General features: G+C 42.5%; 3 protein-coding genes across 3 annotated transcripts; 2 read left to right on the plus strand and 1 right to left on the minus strand.

Annotated features, from left to right (window-relative positions):
• Positions 1-567: 567 nt before the first annotated feature.
• LOC122486373 (olfactory receptor-like protein OLF4) lies at positions 568-1,443 on the minus strand. The gene has a single exon (XM_043585810.1). It carries the CDS (start codon positions 1,441-1,443, stop codon positions 568-570), a length of 876 nt encoding a protein of 291 aa, XP_043441745.1.
• An 11,531-nt stretch (positions 1,444-12,974) lies between these two features.
• On the plus strand, positions 12,975-13,803 carry LOC122487009 (olfactory receptor-like protein OLF4). Its single transcript, XM_043586857.1, is given in 2 exon segments — positions 12,975-13,754; positions 13,756-13,803. Coding segments are annotated over 2 exon segments (828 nt in total).
• Positions 13,804-22,714: 8,911 nt separating this feature from the next.
• LOC122486575 (olfactory receptor 7A17-like) lies at positions 22,715-25,989 on the plus strand. Its single transcript, XM_043585921.1, has 2 exons — positions 22,715-23,630; positions 25,649-25,989. Exons 1-2 carry the CDS (start codon positions 22,715-22,717, stop codon positions 25,987-25,989), a joined length of 1,257 nt encoding a protein of 418 aa, XP_043441856.1.
• Positions 25,990-26,927: the final 938 nt, after the last annotated feature.

Consider the following 26,927-nt stretch of genomic DNA (forward strand, 5'->3'; position numbering starts at 1 on the left):
CCTAAAGGAAGTGAAGGAAAAGACTGAGACTCAACTTGGAAACTGTGCTTTTGTATTCTCCTTGACAGTAAAATGATGGAAATGGCTTTCTGATCAAGTGTAGCTTTATTCCGTACGAAGCGTATAATTCATGATATCGATCTCAGGAAATCTAGGGGAAATTTACCCGGCATGGTATAAGTGATTTGAGATGAAATTAAACTTAAGAAATCCAACTAGTCCCATGTGAGATACAGAAATTTCGGCATTTGTGACCCAAGGTTGGGGTAAACTTTGGGGACACCTGAAAATAGATGAAGGAGAAACCGTCTGTATTTCAGTCACAGCAGAAGCTTAATGAAGTGAGTTCCTTAAATGTATAGACAAGTTGATCAAACAAATGGAAATGCCAAGAAATAAATAGAAGGAGTAGATCCTACTTCCACAGTCTGATCAAAGATTGGCAGTTCCTGACTCTGAGGATTTGAGTCCTTCAATCATGGGCATGTCTTCAGCCTTTGGATGATTGGTTCTTATATCACTGGATCCCAAGTATTCTTTTCAGAGCCCTCTTTATGTCTCTGTTCCTCAGGCTGTAGATGAAGGGTTCAGCATGGGCGTGACCACCGTGTACATCACCGAGGCTGTGGCACTTGAGTCGGAGCTCTGGGTAGCAGCAGAGCTGAGGTACACTCCTAGGCTCGTACAATAAAATAAGGAGACAACCGAGAGGTGAGATGCACAGGTGGAAAATGCTTTATACTTGCCCTGAGCTGATGAGATCCCACGTATGGAAGAAACTATCTTAGAATAAGAGTAAAGGATCCCAGCAAGGGGACCTCCAGCCAGCAGCATAGCTGCAAGGTACATCACCACGTTATTAAGAAAGGTGTCAGAAGAGGCAAGTTGGATCATCTGATTGAGTTCACAGAAAAAGTGGAGGATCTCTACCTCTGTACAGAAGGACAGCCGCAACACCATTAAGGTGTGTACCAAGGAATACAGGACACTCGTGATCCAGGACACCAGAACCAGCAGCCCACAGAGCCGGGGGTTCATGATGACCATGTATTGCAGGGGGTGACAGATGGCCACAAACCTGTCATAGGCCATCACACTCAGGAGAAAGTCGTCCATCCCCGCAAAGGTTATGAAAAAGTTCATTTGTGTGATACAGTCTTCATAGGTTATGACTTTGCACTGAGTCTGGATGTTCCAGAGCATCTTCGGGACAGTGGTGGAGGTGAAGCAGATGTCTACAAAGGACAGGTTGGCCAGGAAGAAGTACATGGGGGTGTCGAGGTGAGAGTCAGAGCTGACAGCCAGGATGATGAGCAGGTTGCCAAACACAGTGATCAGGTACATGGAGAGGAAAAGTCCAAATATGAGGGGCTGCAGTTCTGGTCTCTCTGAAAATCCCAGGAGAAGAAATTTTGATATCCGTGTAATATTTCCTGGTTCCATGATGTTGCACTGACCCCTGGAAAGAGGCAAAGGACATCATTAATTTTCACATGAACAGTTTACCCACATAGTTGAAATGCTACCATTTATATTGTGCAGTCAAGAAGTTCATTTCGGTATCTTGTCCCTTTTGTCCCCAAAGGATTGTCCTTTTGAAGAGATTCCCTCCTGTTTCATCTCAGATTAGGTGTTTTGGTCTCATTATCCACACTCCCCAGCAGAGGTCATGTATTTTACTGTTTTACTAAGAATATCTTTCCTGCATTGGAGGAATATGTACTGAGGGTCAAACATGTCCCAGGTATTGTCTAGGCCATGAGCACAGGATACTGAAAACCAAAAGCCACTATAATCTAGTGATGGAGAATGAATAGAATCAAATACAAATCTTAATAAGACATCACAGGGTGTCAAGTGCTATGAAGAGACAAAAGCAGATATAAAGGAGAGCGTGGATATGAGTGCTATTTTGTAATCAGTGTTTGGTCAAGACCAGTAAACTAGGTGACATTTGATCAGAGACCTGCAGGGAAGGAGCCTGTGTGGGGAAGTGTGTGATGGTAGAGGGAATGGCCTCAGCTAAGGCCCTGAGGATGAAACTACTTGGAGCTATTTGAGTCCAAAACAGGAAGCATGTATGGGAAGGGGAATGAGCAGGAAAATGATCAGAGATCGTGTCAGGCAATTTCAAAGAAATAGGTGGCCTCCTTGCTGGTTCCCCTTCAAGAGAAAGGAGTCACTCACCCACACTATGTACTGCTTGTATTTTAGAATCTACCTGCAAAGTCTGCTGTAAATTGACATAGAGCCTTCTAGAATACAGTGTGTTGATTGAGTTCTGGCTTCTGTATTATAAGAATCACCTTGGAATATATTGGACCATGTCCTCTGCTCTGATGACGGATGTCATTTCACAAGGCGCACGCACACACACACACACACACACACCAAATTAGTGCTCCCTGGGCTGTGTTTTTACCATTATTTCTCACTCCAACCCCAACAATTAACTTCGGAGTGGATATAACTCAAGATGCGCAGATCCATTATCATTCCTGCAAATGACATAAGTTTTCCATGAACAAATAAAATTGACAAGTCAGACTGGCATGCTCATTTTCTTTCCTGTATTTAAAGAAACACAAACAATCTGCTCAAAATCAGAGAGAGAGAGAGAAACAAGAAAGTGAAATAAAATGGAAGTGGCAGAAAAGATCTAATGGCTCAGGTGATCGCTAAAATCCGAGGGGCCATGAAGAAGAAAGAGCATCCCTGGTTCTGAAAACATTCCAACCCTTGTTACCTCCCTGATGCCCAGTAAAAATAGTAAGGAGGAACCTTAAATTCAGTCAGAAGACAAAATTAGTGGGAACTTCAGGCGTTGCTCACCTTACAGAGTGAATGTTTCAAGAGAAACCTGTGGCAAGGAATAAATCAACACTTCGGCACAGGAAATATGCAAAGCACAGCAAAAGTTGGGCAGGTTATAATGGAAGGTAAGAGACTTGCTTGTTCTTTGAAAAAGCACCTTGAGACTTTGCTATTTCTTTGACCAACTGGATGTCCTGTGATCTTAGAGAAGGTGGGACAAGTCCCTTTCACTCTTTAGACGTGGCATCTTTTCTCTGTTTTTCCTGGGCTTTGTGTTGTGATCTTTTGGCCGAGTGTTGGGCACACTCTGGTCCTGTTTCTGGTTTGCACAACATGAAAAGTTCTGTTCAGACCTTGCGCTACAAAATTCTGCACATACCATGACAACCGTTCTGGCTCTAAGTCACCATCTCCATAAGTTTTCTGCCTGAGGCTCTTACACCACACAAACTTTTTTCATAGCCCTGTGACTCCACCATTATAAGGCAAGTACCAAAGGAGCGGGCCCTCTCTGACCTTGTTCACTGTTTTTTTCAGAAGGGCATGATCAGGCAAGTACATGGCCATAGAGATCTCCATGTTCTGGGCTAGGCTGGTGGCTGTCAGGTGACCTCAGGTAGATGCGCCTGGCTTTGATTCTCTCTGACCCTTTCCTCCGGGTCTTGCCAAGCTCTCAGACTCACCTGGCTGGGAGCTGGGAGGGAGAGGTGTCCATGTGGCCGTCTGGATTCCTCCTGGATGGTTATTGGTGGTGACTAAACTCTGTCCCCACACAAGACGGCAGAACGGAGGCTAGCATGAGTCTCCCAGTCAAGCTTTCGACTCCACAGCAACAACCTGGTCCCGTCAGCCCACGGTGGCACAGGCAGTGGGTGTGCACAGGAGGGATTTATAGTTTCCTCTGTCTGTTCATGAGGCACGTTCCCCTCCTCCTCCTCTTTGGAGCAGCACATGATTTCCCTGGGGGACACTGGTCTGGACACAAAGGAAATTGTTCTGGAGGTTCTGTGTTCCCAATAGACCAGGTTATAACTGCGTGACCCCAGTGTTGAGTATTCCTTCCTCATGAACTCCACTGCTCTCAGAGTTCAGACCTCCCAGAAGTGACCCCCAATGCTTATGTCAATGTTTCACCCAAGTCTAGGACTGAGCAATCTGTGTGGATTAGTTCCCTTGGATCTCCAAGCTGTTGGCTTGTGTTGGAGATATAGTCCTGCCATCTACACAACATTCCGGTTTTCCTTTTCAACAAGGAGGAGAAAAAAGCTCCTTGATACGAACCCTGAGCACTACATACCACAGCTTCATGACACATTTGCACACTTTTAGGACTTTCATTCCACATCACAATTAAGAGCTGCTGTTCAGCCCCTCTTTGTAAAGAATGTTTTAATTATATGAAATATGGTGAGATTTTTTTTCTTGCAGTATAATATGAGCTTGGAATAGAAAAGTAAAGAGGTTCATCCCGGTAGCTTTGAGAAGAAATCAGGCCTTGCAATCATTTTCATTTTAGACCAATGTGAGCCACTTCGGGCTTCTGATCCATCGAATGTAAGAACATAAATGAATTTTAAAACACCAATGTAGTTATTTTACATCAGCGTTAGGACTTAAAACGACAATTGTTGTTCCAATGAAATTTTGTTAAGAATCAGATTAGAGGGGCACCTGGGTGGCTCAGTCGGTTAAGCGTCCGACTTCAGCTCAGGTCATAATCACACAGTTCGTGAGTTCGAGCCCCGCGTCAGGCTCTCTGCTGACAGCTCAGAGCCTGGAGCCTGCTTTACATTCTGTGTCTCCCTCTCTCTCTTCCCCTTCCCTGCTCATGCTCTGTCTCTCTCTGTCTCAAAAATAAATAAACATTAAAAAAATTAAAAAATAAATAAAAAAAAAGAATCTGAGACTAGGGTTCTCCCTTCATTCACGGAGTTTCCCCTGGGTAAAGGCATTTTGCATTGTAATCTCATCTTTAAGTAGAAAAGGAGATTTAAAATACATTTACAGACATTTATCCTCTTTAGCTAGTAGAGAATTTCTCAGTACGTAACTGCATGCATGCTTCAGATTTTGACGTCTTGGAGGCATTAGGACAGGAAATGTAATTCATCCTTTAAATGTATGTCTATCATTTATGTCTGTCTTGGAATCTTTGTGTCTACACATCTTCATTCTTTTAAATGCATATTAATTCAAACATTTACTCTTTTAATACCTACACCTTCAACTTTCTCTGAAGTTTCCTTTCAACATAAAATAAGAGATTATGTATGAGTTTGCATTTAAAATGAATAAATATGGGGCTCTTGGATGGCTCAGTTGGTTAAGCACCTGCCTCTTGATTTTGGCTGAAGTCACAATCTCACATTTTGTGAGTTCAACCCCCATGTCAGGGTCTGTGTTGACATGAGGCTGCTTGGTATTCTCTGTCTTTCCCTCTCTCAGCCTCCCCCCACACCTCTCTCTCAAAATTAAATGCATAAACATTAAAAAAATTTTAAGTGAATAAACAAACACACAGAAACCAGAATGAGACCTACATATACAGAGAAAAAAACCTCATGGATTGCCTGAGGGTTGTGGGGGCATGGCAGAATGGGTGAAGGGCAGTGGGAGATACAGGCTTCCAGTTGTGGAATTAATGAGTCTTGGGGAAAAAAGGCACGGGGTATGGAATACAGTCAATGATACTGGATGGGTCTGTATGATAACAGACAGGAGCTACCTTTGCGGCGAGCACCGCGTAATGGGCAGAGAAGTTGAATCACGACGTTGTGCACCTGAAACTGATGCAACATTCTTGCCAACTGTACTCAGATAAGATTTCTTTTAAGTGAGTTCGTGTTTATGTACATATGGGTATATGTGTTTATTTGAAAAAACACATGTAATATATACGTACAACTTTGCCTCTGAACTTTTTCTTTGGACTCAACAAAGCTAACTATAATTTAAATTTAAAAAAGTAATAAAATAAAATACAATTTTGCTTCAGCATATTAAAGGACATCTAGAGTTTGAGATCATATTCTAAAGTCAATCTATTTATTAAAGTTTGTTGCTCCATGAAAATTTTCTTGGAGATGCATATTTGGTGAACACTTGAGTAAGGAAGTGACTGTCGTACACATTGTGGACAACAATGTACTAAGAGACCAGGATCCTAATGAGGAGAATAAAGCCCAGCTATAAGACACATTAATATATTAAGTGTCCACTATTAAGAGCAGTTAAGATACTGATATCAAAGGAACTTTGGACATATAAGTGAAAGAAACATAATCTCACAGAGCCTGATGAGGTGCTTGAAATTGTCAACCACAAGATCATGACCTGAGCTAAAGTTGGACGCTCATCCCATTGAGCCACCCAGGCATGCCAAAAATAGGGTTCTTTTAGAGACACATAATAAAATATTATAGATAAGAAACCAAATAATTTGTATTTTAAATATTTTTATTTATTTTTAGGGCGGAGAGAGAAAGAGAGAGAAGGACAGAGAGAGAGAGATGGCCTGAGCTGGGGAGGGGCAGAGAGGGGCAGAGACATAGAATTTAAGCTGTCAGCACAGAGCCCGACATGGGGCTTGAACTCAAGAGCTGTGAGATCATGACCTGAGCGGAAGTTCGATGCTTAACTGACTGAGCCACCCAAGCACACCTTACATTTATTTATTTCAATTCAAGTTAGTTAACATACAGTGGAGTGTTGGTTTCATGAGTAGAACCCAGTGATATATCACTTACATATAACTCCCAGTGCTCGTCCCAACAAGTGCCCTCCTTAATGCCCATCACCCATTTAGCACCTCCTCCCACCCACTTCCTCTGCAGCAACCCTGAATTTCTTCTCTGTATTTTTGAGTCTCTTATAAATTGCCTCCCTCTCTGTTTTCATCTTAGTTTTACTTCCCTTCTCCTATGTTCATCAGTTTTGTTTCTTTAAGTTTCACACATGAGTGAAATCGTATGATATTTATCTTTCACTGATTGACATACTTTGCTTAGCATAATACACTCTAGTTCCAACCACGTTGTTGCAAATGGAAGATTTCATTCTTTTTGACCACTGAGTAATATTCCATTTATATATATATATACCACATACTCTTGATCGATTAAAGGGGCATATGTACCCCAATGTTTATAGCAGTGTTATTAACAATAGCCAGTTATGGAAAGAGCCCAAATGTCCATGGATTGATGAAAGGATAAAGAAGATGTGAGTGACCTAAATTTTGATCATGAGTTGCTTGCCTATCTCACTACCTCAGAAGCATCATGGTCAGACCACACTCACATTTATGCCCCAGGAATTCACTCTACCAGGTGCTAGGCAAAATATTTCCAAATTGATTTAATTTCTTCTCCATAATGTGGGTTCTTTAAATGTCAATTGACCTTAACCAAGGGAAGCTGATGAATGGAGAAACTTGAAATTGGTTCCCTCAAATAATTTTATTGACTATGTCCCTGTGAGATTCCTACTGCTGTTATAAAACATTCCCACACTAGCTGCTGAAGACAAACACATACAGGTTCTTACAGATCTGGAGTCAGAAGATTCGAAAGAGTCTCGTCAGGCTAATAGCAAGGTGTCTTCAGGGTTGTGGTCCTTCTGGAGGCTCAGGGGAGAATGTGTTTCCTTTCCAATTGCAGTCTCTGTTGCTGGCCACCTGCATTTCTTGACTCATGGCTCTTTCACCACCTTCATAGTCAGCAGGAGTGCATTCTCAAAATCTCTGACATCAACTCTTTTGTCTCCATCCTCAACATTTGGAGGACCATCCTGACTACCCTAGTCCCACCTAGAGAATCACAGCTGATCCTTTTATCTCCATGGCAGCTAATTTACAGCCCTGTTTAGTCTGCTACCTAAATCCTACGTTGCTATCAAAAATAACATGTGAAAGGTCCTGGGAATTAGGATGTGGACATATTTGGAAGGGCCTTATTCTACCCACTACAAAGTCTTTTTCATAAATGTATTATTTTTGTCACTTATAAAAGCCATAAAACAGAATTGACACAGACTGAAGAAAGAATGAATACATTATTCCTTCAAAATTACATGCATGCAAGGACACCATTTGGTGCAGAAGACTTAAAAATACCTACACCTGTCTTTAACACAAGATCCTAGGCTTGCTAATCAAAGAGTGGCCCACAGACCCAGACCCACAGTTTAGCATCACCCAGGAGCTGGTAGAAATGCAGAATCTCTGGGCCACCCAGGATGGGAGATCAGATTCTGCATTTGTAGTGGGATCTGTGTGAATGCACACGCGCATTGAAGTTGGAGAACTGCTGGTGTAGCTGGGTTTCTCACATTTTATGATCGACATGTGTGGCAGGATAATATTTTCGGGGGTGCTTTCCTTTGAATTGTAGGTGTTTGGCAGCTTCCCTTCAGACTTTGACAGACATCTTCAGGGGAAAATTCATTTCTGGCTGTGAACCACTGCCCCAGAGTTTGAGAACTAGAAGCATCCTGACAGAATCAAACTCAAGGGTCACCACATACTCAGGTATTAAATTTAGACAGATGACTAGACATGACCAAGCGCCATTTCTACAATGTAGAAAGGAGCTCATAAATGTACTTCCTCAGGTATGTTTATAAAAATTGAATCCAACTATCCCTATGAGAGGTCAAGCTCACATTGTAGTACGTAAAATATTTAAATACATCTGTTATAATTAAACATTTAATAACAAGGGACCAACTGATAGCTTTTACCTTGTGATAATGTAAGAAATTCCTAATTGTGATGGCAAAAGTGTCTTGAAGCCAGTGTGTGTAGAACCCAAGGTTTATTATCAGAAGAACCCAGTTCTCTGTGCTTCTCTGTGCTGATAGCTCAGAGCCCAGAGCCTGCTTCGGATTCTGTATCCCTCTCTCTCTGCCCCTCCCCTGCTCATGATCTCTCTCAAAAATAAATAAACATTAAGAAATATTTTTTTAAAGAATAGACACTAGAGATGCTGGGTGACTCAGTCGGCTGAGCATCTGGCTTTGATTTTGGCTCAGGTCCCAATCTCAGGAACCTGGAGTTTGAGCCCCCATCAGGTTCTGCATTGAGAGTGAGGAGCCTGCTTATGATTATCTCTCTCCCTGTCTCTCTCTGCCCCTCCCTGGTTCTTTTTCTCCCATAGAAGAGACAATGAAGAAGAAGAAGAAGAAGAAGAAGAAGAAGAAGAAGAAGAAGGGGGAGGAGGAGGAGAAGGAAGAAGAGGAGACACTGGAGATGGAGGGGCTGGGTCTCCGAGACAAGTCAAGGTTTTGAAGTTAAAGAGACCTAATCCCGGTGTGTTCTTCCTTCTTAGAGCTGAAGAAAAGTGTAACTCTGAGCTGAGATAACGTGCTAGGAGATTTACATAACAGGAAGAGGGCAAGTTCAGGGAAAAGGAGAAAAAAGCAAAGAACTGGATTCCCTTGACCTCTAACCTAGTCTTTTGGGAACTGAGATTCATCAGGAAGAAATCCTTTATGTCCAGAGCAGCTTTCCATTGGGAATCATACGCTTAGAGGTTGGAGTAACAAGAGGGAAATGCGCCTAATGAGCAGATACAGGGAGGTATAAATACCCTCTGGTCTCCTGTCAGCCTGTGCGACCTTGGACAGGAAGGCAAGTGGTTTTTGTCTGTTTGTTCTGAGTCCTAATTCTGGCTGGGACTGATGTTTCACTCCCCCATACTGTCTCTGCTGAGGTCAGAGCCTTAGTCCCTGTTACCTGCTGTCCTGGGAGGAATTCAGTTTCACACGGAGACCTTCCTGTCAGACACCCAGCTTGGTGAGTCCAACAGCCCCTGGCACCGTGGATGACAGGGTTGTCCGAGAACATTAATCCATCATCACCTGGGGGCCAATTCAACTTAGTCCATAGCAAGTGATCACTGTGTTTATTTGCTTGCATAAGTAATGAATGTATTTATTCAGTGACTGTGCCGGTTTTGCAGAATGGCTCCTACGAACACATTTGATAGTCCTTCATATTCTTTATCATGAAAGGGATGCTCTAAACATCCTAAGATACACAGACCTCAGCACTGGGCAGGCTCTGGTCAGGATGTCCATAGGCAGAGACGTAGAAACCCTGCATTAAAAATATGAATATTTGTAGTATAGCTGCTTTCAGGTCCTGCCTTCAACCTGTAACACCCACTTTTCCACCAGCAAATTCAGTGTAACCCCAAGACTACCCGCTTAAGAGTCCAACCACAGGGGCGCCTGGGTGGCTCAGTCAGTTAAGCGTCCTACTTTGGCTCAGGTCATGATTTCACAGTCCATGAGTTCGAGCCCCGCACCAGGCTCTATGCTGACAGCTCAGAGCCTGGAACCTGCTTCGGATTCTGTGTCTCCCTCTCTCTCTGCCCCTCCCCACTTGCACTCTGTCTCTCTCTCTCTCTCTCTCTCTCTCTCTCTCTCTCAAAAATAAATAAACATTAAAAGAAAAGTTCCAACCACACACAATGTAACACTGCTCTAAGTTTTTTCCCCAGGTTCCTGGGTGAAGAAGACATTTCCTGTTGTTTCTTAATCTATCCCTTAATTTCAGCAAATGTCATATATTTGATGACCTTTCTGATTATTATATGGCCATATGCTATTCCCCTCTCCTGCTTTTTTTCAGCATTTCAAAAGATTTCCTCAGATCATTGCTTCTCAGTCGACTTTGGAAAAACTCTTTGACCATAAAAATGTTTAACTTGGTTTAAATATTCCTATCTTCTTACTGCTGAGTTTCTTGCTTTATTTTAGTGGTTTTTCCCACCTGGAAATGTTATATGCAGTTTTCTTGATGTTCAATATATTGTATGGTTACATTTACACTGAAGTCAGTATCCCTCTGGTGTCGGTAAAGTATCTGAGGAAGATGACCAATTTAATGTTTTTCCAGATAGATATCCATTTATTCTAGCTGTTACTTAGCAATTCACCTTTTCCAACGAAACTGAAATACGACCTTGCCATATAGGAAATGTCCTTATACACTGAGACCTAATTCCTGATTATTCAACAAATAATAACTGAGCATCTGCCATGGGCCAGAACATTCTAGAGACATTATATGTCATATTCTTTCATGGTGTTTCACAATTTAGTTATTAATCCGTGTCGGTATTACTAATGATTGCTATTTTTACCTGTTCCAGTTTGCTTTTGTTTTTCATACAACTTTGCTTATGACAGTTGTTTTCAAGCTACTATTTTAACCTGGTTTCCAGATCCTTTCATTCTTTCCATTCTATAACTTCTCATAGTCTTATATCTTTTTATAGTAAACATATATTCAAGTAAGTTGGTGAAAAACAGAAATGAACAAAGAGGATAAAGTCCCTGCTCTTCTGGATGTTACAGTGGAGCATTGAGACTGCCATGATGTGGGCAGGATTTACAGAGCATGGTGTGGGGAGTCCTTTGCATGTTGGATGAGATCCAGAATGCAGATTAGAGGGTGTCCATTGGGTTTGAGAAAGAGAGATCTTTACTCAAAGCCCAGGAATATCAATGAAAAGGTGCCACATAAGAAGAGGGAGAAAGGAGCTAACCCCATCCACTATCAATCACGTAGAAATGAATCAGTCATATAATGATGCAGGAGGTACAGGAAAATGTCTTCTAGGCTTGACATAAAAATGCCCGACTTTGATTGTATTGGTTTATCCCTTTGCTTGTTTTTCTTGATGTATAATATAAACGGATATGTTAATATTTATATCTATTTATATTTTTATCTATATAGTTTTGTACAAGTACACCATGAATATATCACTATCTGTCTTTTAAACAAGTTTGTTTCATTCTCTTATTATTTTTGCTGGGCATCAGGGGATGTAACCAGGGGAGAAGCAAGGGAGATATTTCTTCCTCATAGTCTCTCAGGGACCACCCCAGCTTATGAGATCCTTGATCTCCCTCATCGATTTCATTCCCTCTGTATCTTACTCTCTGTCTCTTTCATTTACTGAGCAGACTTTGTTACATTGGTGTAAATCACAGCGGAAAATTAACATTCCAGTATGGAGCTCCATGGTGATTGGTCCATGGGAGGGTTAAGAATTAGCATTTCTGGGAACCATTTCTACACTTTGCAGGAGAAAGATGGCTGATCGGGTCTCCTTGGGTTGTATCCATTCCCAGCATAACCAGGAATGTGGGGGCTGTGAGGACAGGGAAATTCACCACCCAGAAGACCACGGTGTCCTGTGCATGTGTGACTTGTAGAGGGTAAGCAGTCCTCACAACAGGGGCCAGGACTCCTCAATCCCAAGGTGACACCATACACGGTCCACAGCTCAGTCAAGAGCAGGCACCAAGACGGGGATCTGTGTCAATTCATGGTGTAGCTTTGCAGCACGATGAATACCGAGGGAGAGGCAGTGTGGACAAGGACGGCCCTGTGCCTGGAGGTCACAGTTGTCGCAGAGAGGCCACATCCCTCCTCACATGTGTGACAGAGTCTGTCATCAGTGTCCCTCAAGATCATTCCCCTTGCAGCGCTGGCTTTGCTTTTTCGCTTGAACATTTGAAACAAGTACCTTCCTCAGGGCCTTTGCACTGGCCATTCCCTCTGCCAGGCACACACTTCCCCCAGAATCCTGTGTCTATGTCTCTGTCTTACATGACGTCTTCGCTCCAATGCCACCTGTGTACAGAATTGCCTAAATGCCATTAAAATAGATGCCCTATTTGCTATCTGCTTTATCCCTGTTTCCCATTTCTTCACAGCACACCTTACCATCAAAAAGGTGAGATAATCAAAAGGTAATTGTATCAAAAAGATATTTGTATAATTATCTTCTTTGCTTACATATTTTTTCTCCATCGCTGTAGGGATTTTTGTTCTTCAGCACTCTATACTCATTGCCTAGATAGTGCCTGAAAGCTGGTCAGCACTCAATTTAGATTCCTGAATAATTGAAGCATTTCTCAGAAAAACTATAAAATACATGATTTCTTAGGAAAGAAGCTGATTGACAATAAAACGTATATCAGATGTGGCAGTGATGATTCCCTAAAGGGGACCATATCCATACACGACATATTAAAAGGAATTTCTGGACTGCAAAATAAAAAAAACAGTCGCATTTTAATTTTGTGAATATATAAATTTATGTTATTTTATTGCCCTCTTTCCCAGAAGTCACCTCCACCACATGGAACCAAGCAATGAAACACAAATTTCAAAGTTTCTTCTTCTGGGATTTTCAGAGGAACCAGGACTGCAGCCCCTCATATTTGGGCTTTTCCTCTCCATGTACCTGATCACTGTGTTTGGGAACCTGCTCATCATCTTGGCCATCAGCACAGACCCCAACCTCTACACGCCCATGTACTTCTTCCTGGCCAACCTGTCCTTTGTAGACATCTGCTTCACGTCCACCACCGTCCCGAAGATGCTGGTGAACATCCGGACTCAGAGCAAAGTCATAACCTATGAGGACTGCATCACACAGATTTATTTTTTCATACTCTTTGGTGTGTTGGACATCTTTCTGTTGAGTGTGATGGCCTATGACCGGTTTGTGGCCATCTGTCACCCCCTGCACTACACGATCATCATGAACCCCCGGCTCTGTGGACTCCTGGTTCTGGTGTCCTGGATCATGAGTGTTCTGTATTCCTTGTTACAAACCTTAATGGCATTTCGGCTGTCCTTCTGTACAGAGGTGGAAATCCCCCACTTTTTCTGTGAACTCAATCAGATGCTACAACTTGCCTGTTCTGACACCTTTCTTAATAACGTGGTGATGTATCTTGCAGCTGTCCTGCTGGGTGGTGGTCCTTTTGCTGGGATCCTTTACTCTTATTCCAAGATAGTTTCCTCTATACGTGGGATTGCATCAGCTAAGGGCAAGTATAAAACGTTTTCCACCTGTGCGTCTCACCTGTCGGTCGTGTGTTTATTTTACTGTACGATGCTCGGTGTGTACCTGAGCTCTGCTGCTACCCAGAGCTCACGGTCAAGTGCCACAGCCTCGGTGATGTACACGGTGGTCACACCCATGCTGAACCCCTTCATCTACAGCTTGAGGAACAAAGACATGAAAAGGGCTCTGAAAGCATTCTTTGGGAAGGAGACCCTTACATGGCCAATCGTCATAAGATTGAAGAAATGCCTATGATTGCAGGGGTCAAAGCCTCTGGGTCAGAGATTGTGGTCTTTATTCAGACTGTAGATGTAGTATTCCTCTTCCCGTTTATTTCCTTGTCCTCAACTTCCATATGCCATGTATGTAACTCACTCTATGAAGCTCTGCTCTCTCTGATATCCTACAGATTTTTTCCCTTATATTTCCCACTTTCTGCATTTTATTTCCAACCACGGATCTGAAATATTTGGAAATGTTCATTTACCTTGAGGCAACATAGATGTTTTTAAAAAATAATCTTTCTCAAACAACTGTGTCACACCAAAAAATTTTTCTTTCATACATGTTTTTTAATGCCACGATTACCACTCGTTAGCTCTCTGTATGTCTTAGGATTGGTGGGCAGAATTGGGTGGGTGATGGGCTAATGGGCAATGGGCATTAGGGAGGGCACTTGTTGGGGTGAGCACTTGGGTGTTGTATGTAAGTGATGAATCACTAAATTCTACTCCTGACACCAACACTACACTACATGTTCACTAACTAGAATTTAAATAAAAACTTGAAACAAACAAAAAGAACTGTCATGATTGATACGCCACCTATGGAAACAACCACACTTTATGACAAATATATATGATTTTAAAGTAGAACAATATCTGAGGCTATGTTTTTTCACTTATATGTCTGAAGCTCCTTTGTATATCAGTATCTTAACTGTTCTTCTTAATAGTGGACACTTAATATATTAATGTGTCTTCTAGATCGGTTTTATTCTCCACATTAGGATCCTGGTCTCTTAGTACCTTGTTGTCCACAATGTGTACGACAGTCACTTCCTTACTCAAGTGTCACCAAATACGCGTCTCCAAGAGAAGTCTTCATGGAAGACTGATAGATTGACTTTAGAATATGATCTTAGACTCCAGATGCCCTTTAATATGATGAAGCAAAATTTTATTTTATTTTAAATCGCACATTGTGCTCTTTAAAGTATTTATTCTTCATGCTGTACGGCTATTCATTGGAGTATGGAGGATTGGTGGCCATGTGTAAGGCGGCTTATCCAAATGGGGGAAGGACTGATTGACATTTTTCTACTTTTATTGAATTATCTCCTTGTTTCTTCCTGAAATCTTTACGCTGCCTTTGGTATGACTCCTTTCATTGTTGTAAAAGAAATATATCCCCCTTCCTTCTAAATTTTGTCATAACCATGAAAGGGGTGTCGAATGGTCATTATTCTCCATTATACATGTTTCTCAGGCTCAGGATTCTATTCATCTTCTATGCTCAAGGGATGACATAAGAGGGAGCTTGCATTCCTGTCTGGTCATGTGAATCAGGGACACCAGTTTTCCAACACAATAATGCATACATTTTCAATCTTTTCTGGCTATGGGGAAATGACCCTCAATGAGAGGTAGTTGTTTTGTTGTTTTTGTTGTTGTTATTTGTTTGCTTGTTTTTTAGAGAGAGAGAGAGAGGGAGAGGGGCAGTGAGCAGGAGAGAGGGGAAGAGGCAGAGAGGGAGACAGAGATAGAATCTTAAGCAGGCTCCAAGTTGAACGGGGCTTGATCTCATGACTGTGAGATCACAACCTGAGCCAAAATCAAGAGTTGGAGACTCGACCGACTGAGCCACTAAGGTGCTTCTCAGTGAGAGGTTTTATACGCAGTTGTCTGAACTAAACTGAAATAACAGAGGTACCATGAATGCAGGCTTCAAATACAAGAATAAATACCAAGAACAGTCAGCAGCAGATTATGATAATTGTCCTTACTTCTGTTCACCGTGATCCTTGAATCAGTTAGCCATTGCTGCATAACAAGCCATTTAAAAGAAAATGATTTAATATAATGCTTTTATTACCAAATGATATTGTATGTTGGGGATTGTTCTGAGCTGTGCTTGTCTCCTCGGGAATCTATAGTGAGCTGTGAGACTCTACACTGTTTCTTTTCTTTTTTTTAAATTTTTTCTTAAAGTTTATTTATTTTTGAGAGAGGCAGAGACAGGATGCGAGTGGGTTAGGGGCAGAGAGAGAGAGGGAGACACAGAATCCAAAGCAGGCTCCAGGCTCTGAGCTGGCAGCACCGAGCCTGACGCAGGGCTTGAACCCACAAGCTGTGAGATCATGACCTGAGCCGAAGTTGAACGCTCAACCGACTGAGCCACTCAGGCGCCCCGACTCTACATTTTTCCTAAGGCTCATCCATGATGTCATGTGTGACCACGGGGCACTTCTCTTCTGAACAAGTATATGATCAGTTAACTCGATTTCCGAGTGCATTTTTATCTTCTGTTTTACAGGGAAAAAAAGAATATCAAAAGTGAATGATTTTAATTTACATCTACTGTTCCTGTATTCATACATGACACTTTGCTTTCTTCCTACTGAGAAGAAAAAGCTCCTGTCATGACTCAGTATGAATCAGCTACCTCTGCTCTATATTTCACACTGATCCATATGATGCTAGATTTTTTTCCCTTCTAACTAATTTAGTGGGGGTATAATCATGTGCTATAAACTGCATCTATTCGGAACGTATGATTTGATGAATTAAGGAAGCCATACAATAACTAAAGTACCTACTGCACATTCCTATTTGATGTTCTTCAAGAAAATGCACAACCTTGATGACTTCTTAATCCAATTGTTAAAATGTAATCTCCCTGGGCCTCAGCTTCTTTATTTCCGAAAGTAACTTGGGACCAAACGTAACTTCAAATGGATGTTGCAAGAAATAAATGAGGTGTGTGGACATATTTCGTTGAATCCGAAGAAAATGCTCAGCCGTAAAGTTGTATGTATGCATATATGTGTGTTTCTCTGTATACATTTTTATTTCAAATAAACACACCTACACATGGGTACCCCAACACAGAATCATTTTTAAAACTATTATTATCTGAGTGCACTTGGCACACAATGTGACACGAGTTCGTGTGTACGACGTAGAGATTCAACTTCTCCGTACATTATGCGGTGCTCAGCACAAAGGCAGCTGCTGGCTGTCAGCCTACCAGGCCATTGCAATATCATTGACTATATTCTGTCCGCTGTGCCTTTGATTTCCGTGACTCATTTATTCCACAACTGGAAGCCTGTACCTCCCACTGCCCTTCACCCATCCTCCCCACCCCCCTCTGACAACCACGAGTTTATTCTCTATATTTATGGATCGGATTCTGCTGTTTTGTGTGCTTGTTTATTCATTTGAAGCAGACTCAATGGGGCACCCGAGTGGCTCAGTTGGCTGAATGTCTGACTCTTGATTTCCCATGGGGTCCTGGAATTGGGTTCCCCGCCACACTGAGCATGGAACTTGCTTAGGATTCTCTCTCTCTGAATCTCTCCCTCTGCCCCTCCTCCACTCACACATGCTCTTACTCTCAAACAAAAATTTAAAAAATGAACACAGACTCATTTATGACCTCTTCTTTTACGTTGAAAGGAAATGAGTGAAATTGGAAGTGTTGATATAAAAAGAATAAATGTTTGAGTTAATATGCAATTGATAGAATGTAGACATGTAGACACAACAATTCAGTATAAACAATAGACATACATTCAAATGATGAATTACTTTTCTTCTGCTAATGCGTCAAAGACAATAAAATCTGGAGCACGTTTGTATTTATGCACTGAGAAATTCTCTACCAGCTAAAGAGGACGAATATCTCCAAATTGATTTTAAAATTCTTCTACTTAAAGATGGGGTTACAACACAAAATGCCTTTACCCAGGGGGAGCTATAGTGAATGAATGGAGAAGCTTAGTCTCAGGTTCTTAACAAAATTTTATTGGACAAATGTTTGTGTTCAAGTCCTAATGCTAATGTACAATGACTACATTAGTGTTTTAAAACACATGTATGCTCTTACAATTCTGGGGCTCAAAAGCCTGAAGTCATTCTCATGGGTCTGAAATGAAGATGTTTGCAAGGCTTGGTTCCTTCTGGAAGCTACAGGGAAGAATCTGTTTACTTTTCTATCCCAAGCTCATATCATAGTGCAAAATATGATCTAAATATATTTAATATAACTGACAAATGCTTCACACAGAGGGGCTACATGGCAGCTGTTAACTTGTGACATATTATGGAATTCCTAAATGTTTGGAAAATGTGTCATGAAGCTGAGGTACGTAGTGCTTGGGGTTTATATCAAAGGAACTCGTTGAAAAGGAAATAGGAATGTTCCATAGATAGCGCAGCTGTGTTTCCACCACAAGCCAAGTGTTTGGACATCCAAGGCATCTAATCCACAAAGATTGTTCAGTTCTAGACTCAGGGGAAAAGCTGAAATCAGGGTTGGGATGAGATGCGGGAATGTCTGCCCTCTGGGAGGAGCAGAGTTCAAGAGCAAGGAGTGATTAACACTGGGGTCACAGTCTATTGGGAATATGGAATCTCCAAAAAACTTTCCTTTGTCTCCAGACCAGTGTCCTCCAGGGAAATCATGTGCTGTAGGTTGGAGAGGCAGGAGAGGAACGTGCCTCATGAACAGACAGAGGAAACTATAAATATCTCCTGTGTGCTGTCCCTCTGCCTGTGCAACCTTGGGCTGATGGGACCCTGTTGTTGCTTCTGGAGTCTGAAGCTTGGCTGGGAGACTCATGCTAGCCTCCTTCCTGTCATCTTGTGTGGGGACAGAGTTTAGTCACCACCAATAACCATCTGGAGCGAATTCAGACAGCCACAAGGAGACCTCTCCCTCAGAGCTCCCATCCAGGTGAGTCTGACACCCAGCAGGATCTTCAGGAAAAGATTAGGGAGAATCAAAGCCAGGTGCATTTACCTAAGGTCACCACACAGCCACCAGCCTAGCCCAGAACCTGGAGATCTCTATGGTCATTTGCTTGCCTGATTACTTAATGACCTCGTGGATGATGTTACAGAAAGGATTGCACATTGAACTCAGCCACACATGGGTGATTGTTGCCAGTGAAGTGATGGGAGGGGAGGCAGGAAATACTTCCAGTAAAAGTAGAACACGTCCAATGAGTTTTGCAGTTGAAGGGAGTAGGAAAATTAGGGATGGAGGGATGCGCAGTGAAGTCAGGACATTCCTTTTTTGTCTGTAAATGAGGCATCCTGGGGGGTGCCTGGGTGGCTCAGTGGTTAAGCTGCAAATTCTCGATTTCGGTTCAGGTCATGATCTTATGGTTTGTGAGGTCAAGCCCTGCATCGGGCTCTGGCTGACAGCTCAGAGACTGGAACCTGCTTTGGATTCTGTGTCTCTCTCCCTCTCTGCCTCTCCCCCGTTCACACACCCTGTCTCAAAATAAATAACAAAACATTAAACAAATGGGGCATACTGGGCTACGTTTCCATATCGATGAGACATATCTAGACCAATTTACTGCTTGCATATACGACCTCACAACATTAATTCATGAGACATATATTTTCACAGCGTGCTCTTGCTCTGGGTATTCGTATGACCGCCATGATGTGATAAGTAAAAACTATGGTTACCTAGCTTTGCTTTGCAGTGATTTCATTATCTACGAAGTTGACTATATTTGTGGTTAGTTATTCCTTGGTTGCCTCATTTACGCATTGTCTCTAACGGGTCTTTGCATGTGTACAGTGGAGTCGGGGAGGTGCTACTTCCATTTCTGATTGCATTCTTTCTAAAAAGGAAGTGGATGAGGTGTTCGGTGTTATTTTCCCCACTTTGCCATTTACCATTGAGTTCTATTGTGTACATATAGACATATACGCCTGTGACATAGACATATAGGACTGTGTTCATTAGTAATATGGGGTCAAATCTGTCACTCGCTTATACTGTCTGTCTTGTTATTTATTTATTTATTTATTTACCTTACTTCATTACCTATACTGAGCTGTCACTAATACTCTTCACTTGCAAATTCTTGCTATAAACAAAAAGGAGTATACGTGGTATTTTGTACATTGCTCACAAATCACTGTCTATACACATTTCCACGTGCCTTCCCATCTCTGTTATTCCCTACAGTTCCTATTGGCCCCATTGTGAAAAGATCTATTTCTGGAAGTTGCGTTATCTCTGACTACCACGGCTTCTTTACATTTGACTGAAGATCACCTTACTCTCCATAAGCATATTTGAATCCATGTATCGTTATAAGAAAATATTTATCATTTAGATACGGCTCCTTCCCCAGTGATAAAGGTGATTCTATCGCATTCTTTTCTTTCCACGTGTTTGGAGTGTGATCGGAAATCAGTGGCCCACCTCGATACCACTAAATCATTTTATGCCTTTTGTACGTCGGTTTTAGAGTCTCACATAATTTTGTTTCACACAGTTGTTTTGAAACTTGCCCTAATTTCACTCCCCTTGGAAGTCTTTATTCTTTCAGTTCTCATAAAGCTTCTCTTGCTATCTTAGGCGCACATACACATTCATAACCAGACGGATGAATGAATGGCGGCCTGTGGACAACATAAACGCTCTTTAGGTTTTCGGGTAGTCTTTTCTTGACCTGCGTCCACTTTTCCTTCTTCCTCAAAACTCCCTCATGGACTTGTCTCCAACCGACTAGGGAAATGCTGATTCTTTATTTCAATGTCTGCATAATATCTCATGATACGGCTGTGCTACTCACACTTCGAAAGCTTTTCCTAGCTTTTCTCGATGCATTGCTATTATAACAATTCTGCAAAAATATTTTGAGATTGTTATGTGAAAAATCTGGTTCTCCACTGGAGGCAATACTGTCCCTCAGGGGGACACGACTTATTTGGGTGTCACATGGGGGGGGGGGCCTCAGGAAGGGCCAGGGATGCTCTAAACATGTTCAAAGCTCAGGACACACAGCACAGAGACCAGTCTGTATCAGAACGTCAAGGGTGCCGAGACTGAGAATCTCTGAGTGAAAGCATATCTGTGTTTTCACATTTGTCGCTGTCTTCACTTGTTTTCTCACATCGCAGTGGTTCACATTCCTCCCAGAAAAATTAGAGAATCTCTTTTTTCTACCTGTTTAAAAATTTCAACCCAGTCAGCTCGAGAGATCTTGTTTTCTTCAACCGTTACTGAATTTGAGCCAATATGTACATATTTGATCACCATGTTCATTGTTACATGTCTATTGTTATTATATGTCCATAAAGTATATGCCTATTCCTCAGCTAGCAGCATTTCACATGAAGTTCACGGATTGCCGTTTAATGCCTTGGGTTGGATATTATGTCCACAAAATGATTTAAATTTTATGTAGCTAAATATATCTATCTTCTTACTTCCGATTTTCCTGCCTTAATTACAATGATTTTGCTCACCTGTGGTTTGTATCTGCGTTTTTATGCACGTTCACTGAAAATGTACTGTTTCCATTTACTTCAAGATCTCTAATCTCTCTGAATTGTTAAAATGTGCATACTAGGGAGACTTTATTTTCTTTCAATTGGATAGCCACCTTTGCCAGCCTTTAGGAAACAACCTTCACCAACTAAATTGGAGTACAGTGGTGCCTGGGTGGCTCAGCCCGTTGAGCATCTGACTCTTGCTTTCGACTCAGGTCATGATCTCATGGTTCGTGAGATCAAACCATGCATCAGTCTCCATGCCGAGCTTGGAGCCTGCATGGGATTTTCTGTATTATAAAAGGCTGATGGGTGTGCGTCTGACTTCGGCTCAGGTCATGATCTCGCGGTCTGTGAGTTGGAGCCCCGCGTCGGGCACTGTGCTGACAGCTTGGAGCCTGGAGCCTGCTGCATATTCTCTGTCTCCCTGTCTCTCCTCCCCTCCCCCACTCACGCTCTGTCTCTCTCTCTCTCTCTCTCAATAATAAATAAACGTTAAAAACTTCAAATACAGGAAAGAAAATGAACATGCCAGTCTGACTTGTCAATGTTATTTCTTCACGGGAAGCTTGTTCATTGGAATTCAGGTAACATTTTACATTGTTTAGGGGAATGATTATGGATCTGGCCAGCTTGAGTTATACTCCCTCCAAACTTAATCACGGGGGCTGGAATGAGAAATCATGGTAAGAACACAGCCAGAGAAACAATGATTTGGGGTGTGTGTGTGTGTGTGTGTGTGTGCGTGCTTTTTGGAGTGGGATTCATCCTCAGAACAGGGGTACACGGTCTAATATATTCTGAGGTGAATACAGAAGCCAGAACTCAATCAACACACAGTACTCAGGAGGGCTCCATGTCAATTGACAGGAGACTTTGCAAGTAGAGTCTAAAAGACAAGCAGTACATAGTGTGGGTGAGTGACTCTGTTTTCTTGAGGGTTAACCAGCAGCGCCCATTTCCTTGAAACTGCCTGACACCATCTCTGATTCCCCTCCTGTTTACTCCCCTTCCTACACATGCTTCCTGTTTGGGACCCAAATAGCTCAAAGTAGGATCATCCTCGGGGCCTTAGCAGAGGCCATTCCCTCAGCCAGCACACACTTCCCCAGACATGCTCGTGGCTCCTGCCTTCCTTTCCCTGAGGTCTCCGTTCAGATGTCGCCTTGTTCACTGTTCTTGACTGAACACCAATTACAAAATAACACTTGTATCCACGCTCTCCTTTAAACCTACTCTTGTTCTCTTCACAGCACTTGACACCCTCTGATGTCCTATTGATATTTTAATTTCCTTCTGTTCCTTCTCCATCACTGGATTATACTGGCTTTTGATTTTCCCGGACTCATTGCCTCAACAATGCCTGGAATATGTTTGACCCTCACTACAACTTCCTGACAGCAAAATACAAGTCGTAGCATTGCAACAATGTGAGTGATACTGTTCATGTGAAAATTAATGATGTCTCCCATCGTCTTTCCTCGTGGTCAGTGCAACCTCATGGAACGAGGAAATGATACACGGACATCAGAATTTCTGCTTCTGGGGTTTTCAGAGGGTCCAGAACTGCAGCCCCTCGTATTTGAGCTTTTCCTCTCCATGTACCTGATCACTGTGTTTGGCAACCTGCTCATCCTCCTGGCCGTCAGCTCTGACTCCCGCCTCCACACGCCCATGTACTTCTTCCTGGCCAACCTGTCCTTTGTAGACATCTGCATCACCTCCACCACCGTCCCGAAGATGCTCTGGAACATCCAGACACAGAGCAAAGTCATAACCTATGAGGACTGCATCACACAGGTGAACTTTTTCATAATCTTTTCAGGATTGGACATCTGCCTCCTGGCCATTATGGCCTATGACAGGTTTGTGGCCATCTGTCACCCCCTGCACTACACGGTCATCATGAACCCCCGGCTCTGTGCACTGCTGGTCCTGATGTCCTGGATCACGAGTGTCCTGCATTCCTTGTTGCAAACTTCAATGGTGTTGCGGCTGTCCTTCTGTACAGGCTTGGAAATCCCCCACTTTTTCTGTGAACTCAATCAGATGATCCAACTTGCCTGTTCTGACACCTTTCTTAATAACGTGGTGATGTATCTTGCAGCTGTGCTGCTGGCTGGTGGTCCCCTCGTTGGGATCCTTTACTCTTACTCCAAGATAGTTTCCTCCATACGTGGGATCTCATCAGCTCAGGGCAAATATAAAGCATTTTCCACCTGTGCATCTCACCTTTTAGTTGTCTCCTTATTTTATTGTACGGGCCTAGGAGTGTACCTCAGCTCTGCTTCTACCCAGAGCTCCGACTCAAGTGCCACAGCCTCGGTGATGTACACGGTGGTCACGCCCATGCTGAACCCCTTCATCTACAGCCTGAGGAACAGAGATATAAAGAGGGCTCTGAAGGGGCGCCTGGGTGGCGCAGTCGGTTAAGCGTCCGACTTCAGCCAGGTCACGATCTCGCGGTCCGTGAGTTCGAGCCCCGCGTCGGGCTCTGGGCTGATGGCTCGGAGCCTGGAGCCTGTTTCCGATTCTGTGTCTCCCTCTCTCTCTGCCCCTCCCCCGTTCATGCTCTGTCTCTCTCTGTCCCAAAAATAAATAAAAGTTGAAAAAAAAAAATTAAAAAAAAAAAAGAGGTCTCTGAAGAGATTCTCTGCGATGGCAGTTAGAAAAGGTCCAATTGTCCTGCGGTTGAAGAATTTCCCAGGATTGCAAGCCTCAAGGTCTTAGCATCAGAAATTGTGTTTTGTTTTTTTAAGCAGATTGTAGACATAGAGTTTGTTTCTCTCATTTATTTCCCGGAATTTTTATTTTTTCAACCACTCAGTACAATTTAGTTCCTCATTTTATTAAGTTTTTCCCTCTCTGTGATCCAACCTTTTTCCCGTCATCTTTTTCTTTTATTTCTAAATCGATTTGCAAGCAGTGATGTGAGAAAATTAGGAGTTTTCATTTGTCTCATGGAACTGCCTGGATTTCTTAAGAATAATTTCTTCACAGGGGCACCTGGGTGGCTCAGTTGATTAAGCATCTGACTTCGGCTCAGGTTCCTGGTTCCCGAGTTCGAGCCCCACATTGGGCTGTGTGCTGATAGCTCAGAGCCTGGAGCCTGTTTCAGATTTGTGTCTCTCCTTTTGTCTCTCCCCTCCCCCCACTTATGTTTTGTCTCTGTCTCTTCTCCCTCGAAAAATTAAAAAAAAAAAAACATTAAAAATTTTTTGAAGAAAAAAGAATAATTTCTTCACCAATGACAAAATCATTCCACATAATAATGATTTTAGTTTTACTAAAGGAATACTCATTTGTTACCTCTCTGTTGGAATAAATTCAATTTGGCAAATAGGCCATTTCTATTCTATTCTATTCTATACTATTCTCTATTCTATCCTATTCTCTATTCTATTCTATTCTATTCTCTATTCTATTCTATTTATTCCATTCTATTCTATTCTAACTCTGGGACCACAGTTTTTCACTTTGTGTCTGTCATTCTTTTGTATATCACTACAATAACTGCTCTTCCTGATGAACAGATAAGTGTGTTTTATAAGAGACCATTAGCTTTTTTCTCCAAATTAGGATCCCGTTCTCTTTTCAGGCTCTATGTCCCCAGTGCTTACATTAGTCACTGGCAAATCTGATTATCAAAAACTTGTCTACCAGTGGAGTCTACATGGAAACAGAAATTCAAAAAAGTAGAATGACTTAATACGGCCTTGGAGTCAAAGATGACCTCGACTATGATAAAGCAAATTTTAAGTTCTCCTTTGTAGGGGCGCCTGGGTGGCTCGGTCGGTTAAGCGTCCGACTTCAGCTCAGGTCATGATCTCACGGTCCGTGGGTTCAAGCCCCGCGTCGGGCTCTGTGCTGACGGCTCAGAGCCTGGAGCCCGTTTCGGATTCTGTGTCTCCCTCTCTCTGTGACCCTCCCCCGTTCATGCTCTGTCTCTCTCTGTCTCAAAAATAAATAAACGTTAAAAAAAACAATTTTAAATTCTCCTTTGTATTACTATGCTCTACATTTCTTCTCAAGCTGTACATCTCTCAATCAAGTATGGAATAGCAGTGGCAGTGTTTAAGGGGATTTATTCGCTGGGGTGAATGATTGGTTACTTATTGCCGTCAAAAGACTCATAAATAAAAACAATAAAATGGTCCTGAAAGAAATAAAAAAATACATAAATAAATGGGATGACATCCTGTGCTCATGCTTGGAAGATTTTTTATTTAATTTTAGGATGGTTTTAAAAATGTTTTCCAAGGGTACCCCATTTTTGTTATTTTCAAATTATCATTGAATCTGTAGATCTTCGGGGTAGTATTGCCATCTTCACAACTTTAATTCTAACTTAAATTTCTCCTAACGAGGGACCTAACGAGGGAAATTTCTCCTAAATTTCTCTTAAATTGCTCTCAGTCTGGGCTCCACATCCAGGACCCAAAGCATCAACACCACCAGGGAGCTTGTTAGAGAAGCAGGGTCCTCGGGGCCCCTGGAGACCTGAGGAATCAGAATTTGCATTTCAACTACAGTCCCTGGTGAATTGTGTGCACAGTGGAGAAACCTCAGTGTGGAACAGGTTTCCTCACCTTCTCGCCATTGACCCTTGGAGTTGGGTAACTATTTTTGTCGAGTGCTGTCCTGCGGCTGATGATATTCAGAAGCACCTCTTCAGACATGGACAAAAATCCCAAGAGCAACTCTGGCGGGAACCACTTCCCAGAGTTTCAGAACCAGAAAATCCTGACATCATTCCAATTAAGACTACATGCTGATTGGTTTGTGCCTTTGAGCAGCACATTGAATTCCTCTGAGCCCATTTCTACAATACAGAAACAGCTCATGAAAGTACTACATCATAGATTGTACTTTTGTCAAAATTAAACCATAGAATCCCTTTAGTGTGCTAAGCTAGTCTATGCTGCAGAAAATCGAAACGTATCTCTTATAATTAATAAACACTTCATCAGGAGGGAAAAATGACAGTTTGTAACTTGTGATCTAATAATGAAATTCCTACTTGTTTCTGCTAAACTATTACACAACCGAAGAGGTTAGTACCCCAACTTTTTAAAATTCATTTATTAAAATTCAAGGATCCAAGAAGCTCAGGGAGTCCCCGAGGGACTGTGAGGATCAGTAACCTCCTTGCTTTCTGGCAGCTTTGCACCCAACCACCTCCCCTGATGCCCAGCAAAAAACCATGTGAGAACACATTTGCCTCCCCCAAAGACGAAAGTGCCGATATCTTCCTAACGTCAAACACCTTACATATGGCGGGGCCAAGGGAAAATATGAGCAAGGGGATAAGCCAACACTTCACAAAAGGAAGAGCACGTGATTGGCTACAGGGCTCGCAGTTACAAGGTCAACCACGGAAGACTTCGCTTTCACGTGCCTCTCGCATCATTACTTGGGCAATTCGCCTTCATGGGGGCTGACAGCAGGTGAGGGCAGCCCTGTTATCCCTTTCGCTTTTAATGTTTATTTCTTTGAGAGAGAGAGAGCACAAGCAGGGGAGGGAGAGAGGGAGAGAGCACAAGCAGGGGAGGGAGGGTGAGAGAGAGAGAGAGCACAAAGCAGGAGAGGGACAGAGAGAGTCCCAAGCAGGCTCCAGGCTGTGGGCACAGAGCCCAACAAGGGGCTGGATCTCACGAACGGTGAGATCTGAGCTGAGCCGAAACCAAGAAGAGGTCTCTTAACCCACTGAGCC

This window comes from Prionailurus bengalensis, chromosome A2, assembly GCF_016509475.1.
Source record: "Prionailurus bengalensis isolate Pbe53 chromosome A2, Fcat_Pben_1.1_paternal_pri, whole genome shotgun sequence".
NCBI lineage: Eukaryota > Metazoa > Chordata > Mammalia > Carnivora > Felidae > Prionailurus > Prionailurus bengalensis.

What these genes read in the sequence shown, in the direction of transcription:
- LOC122486373 (XM_043585810.1), bottom strand. Translation starts at nt 1,443, where the DNA reads ATGGAACCAGGAAATATTACACGGATATCAAAATTTCTTCTCCTGGGA.
- LOC122486575 (XM_043585921.1), top strand. Translation starts at nt 22,715, where the DNA reads ATGGAACGAGGAAATGATACACGGACATCAGAATTTCTGCTTCTGGGG. An exon ending in GGCTCTGAAGGGGCGCCTGG is followed by an intron (nt 23,631 to 25,648) that starts GTGGCGCAGTCG and finishes CTCCACATCCAG; the next exon opens with GACCCAAAGCATCAACACCA.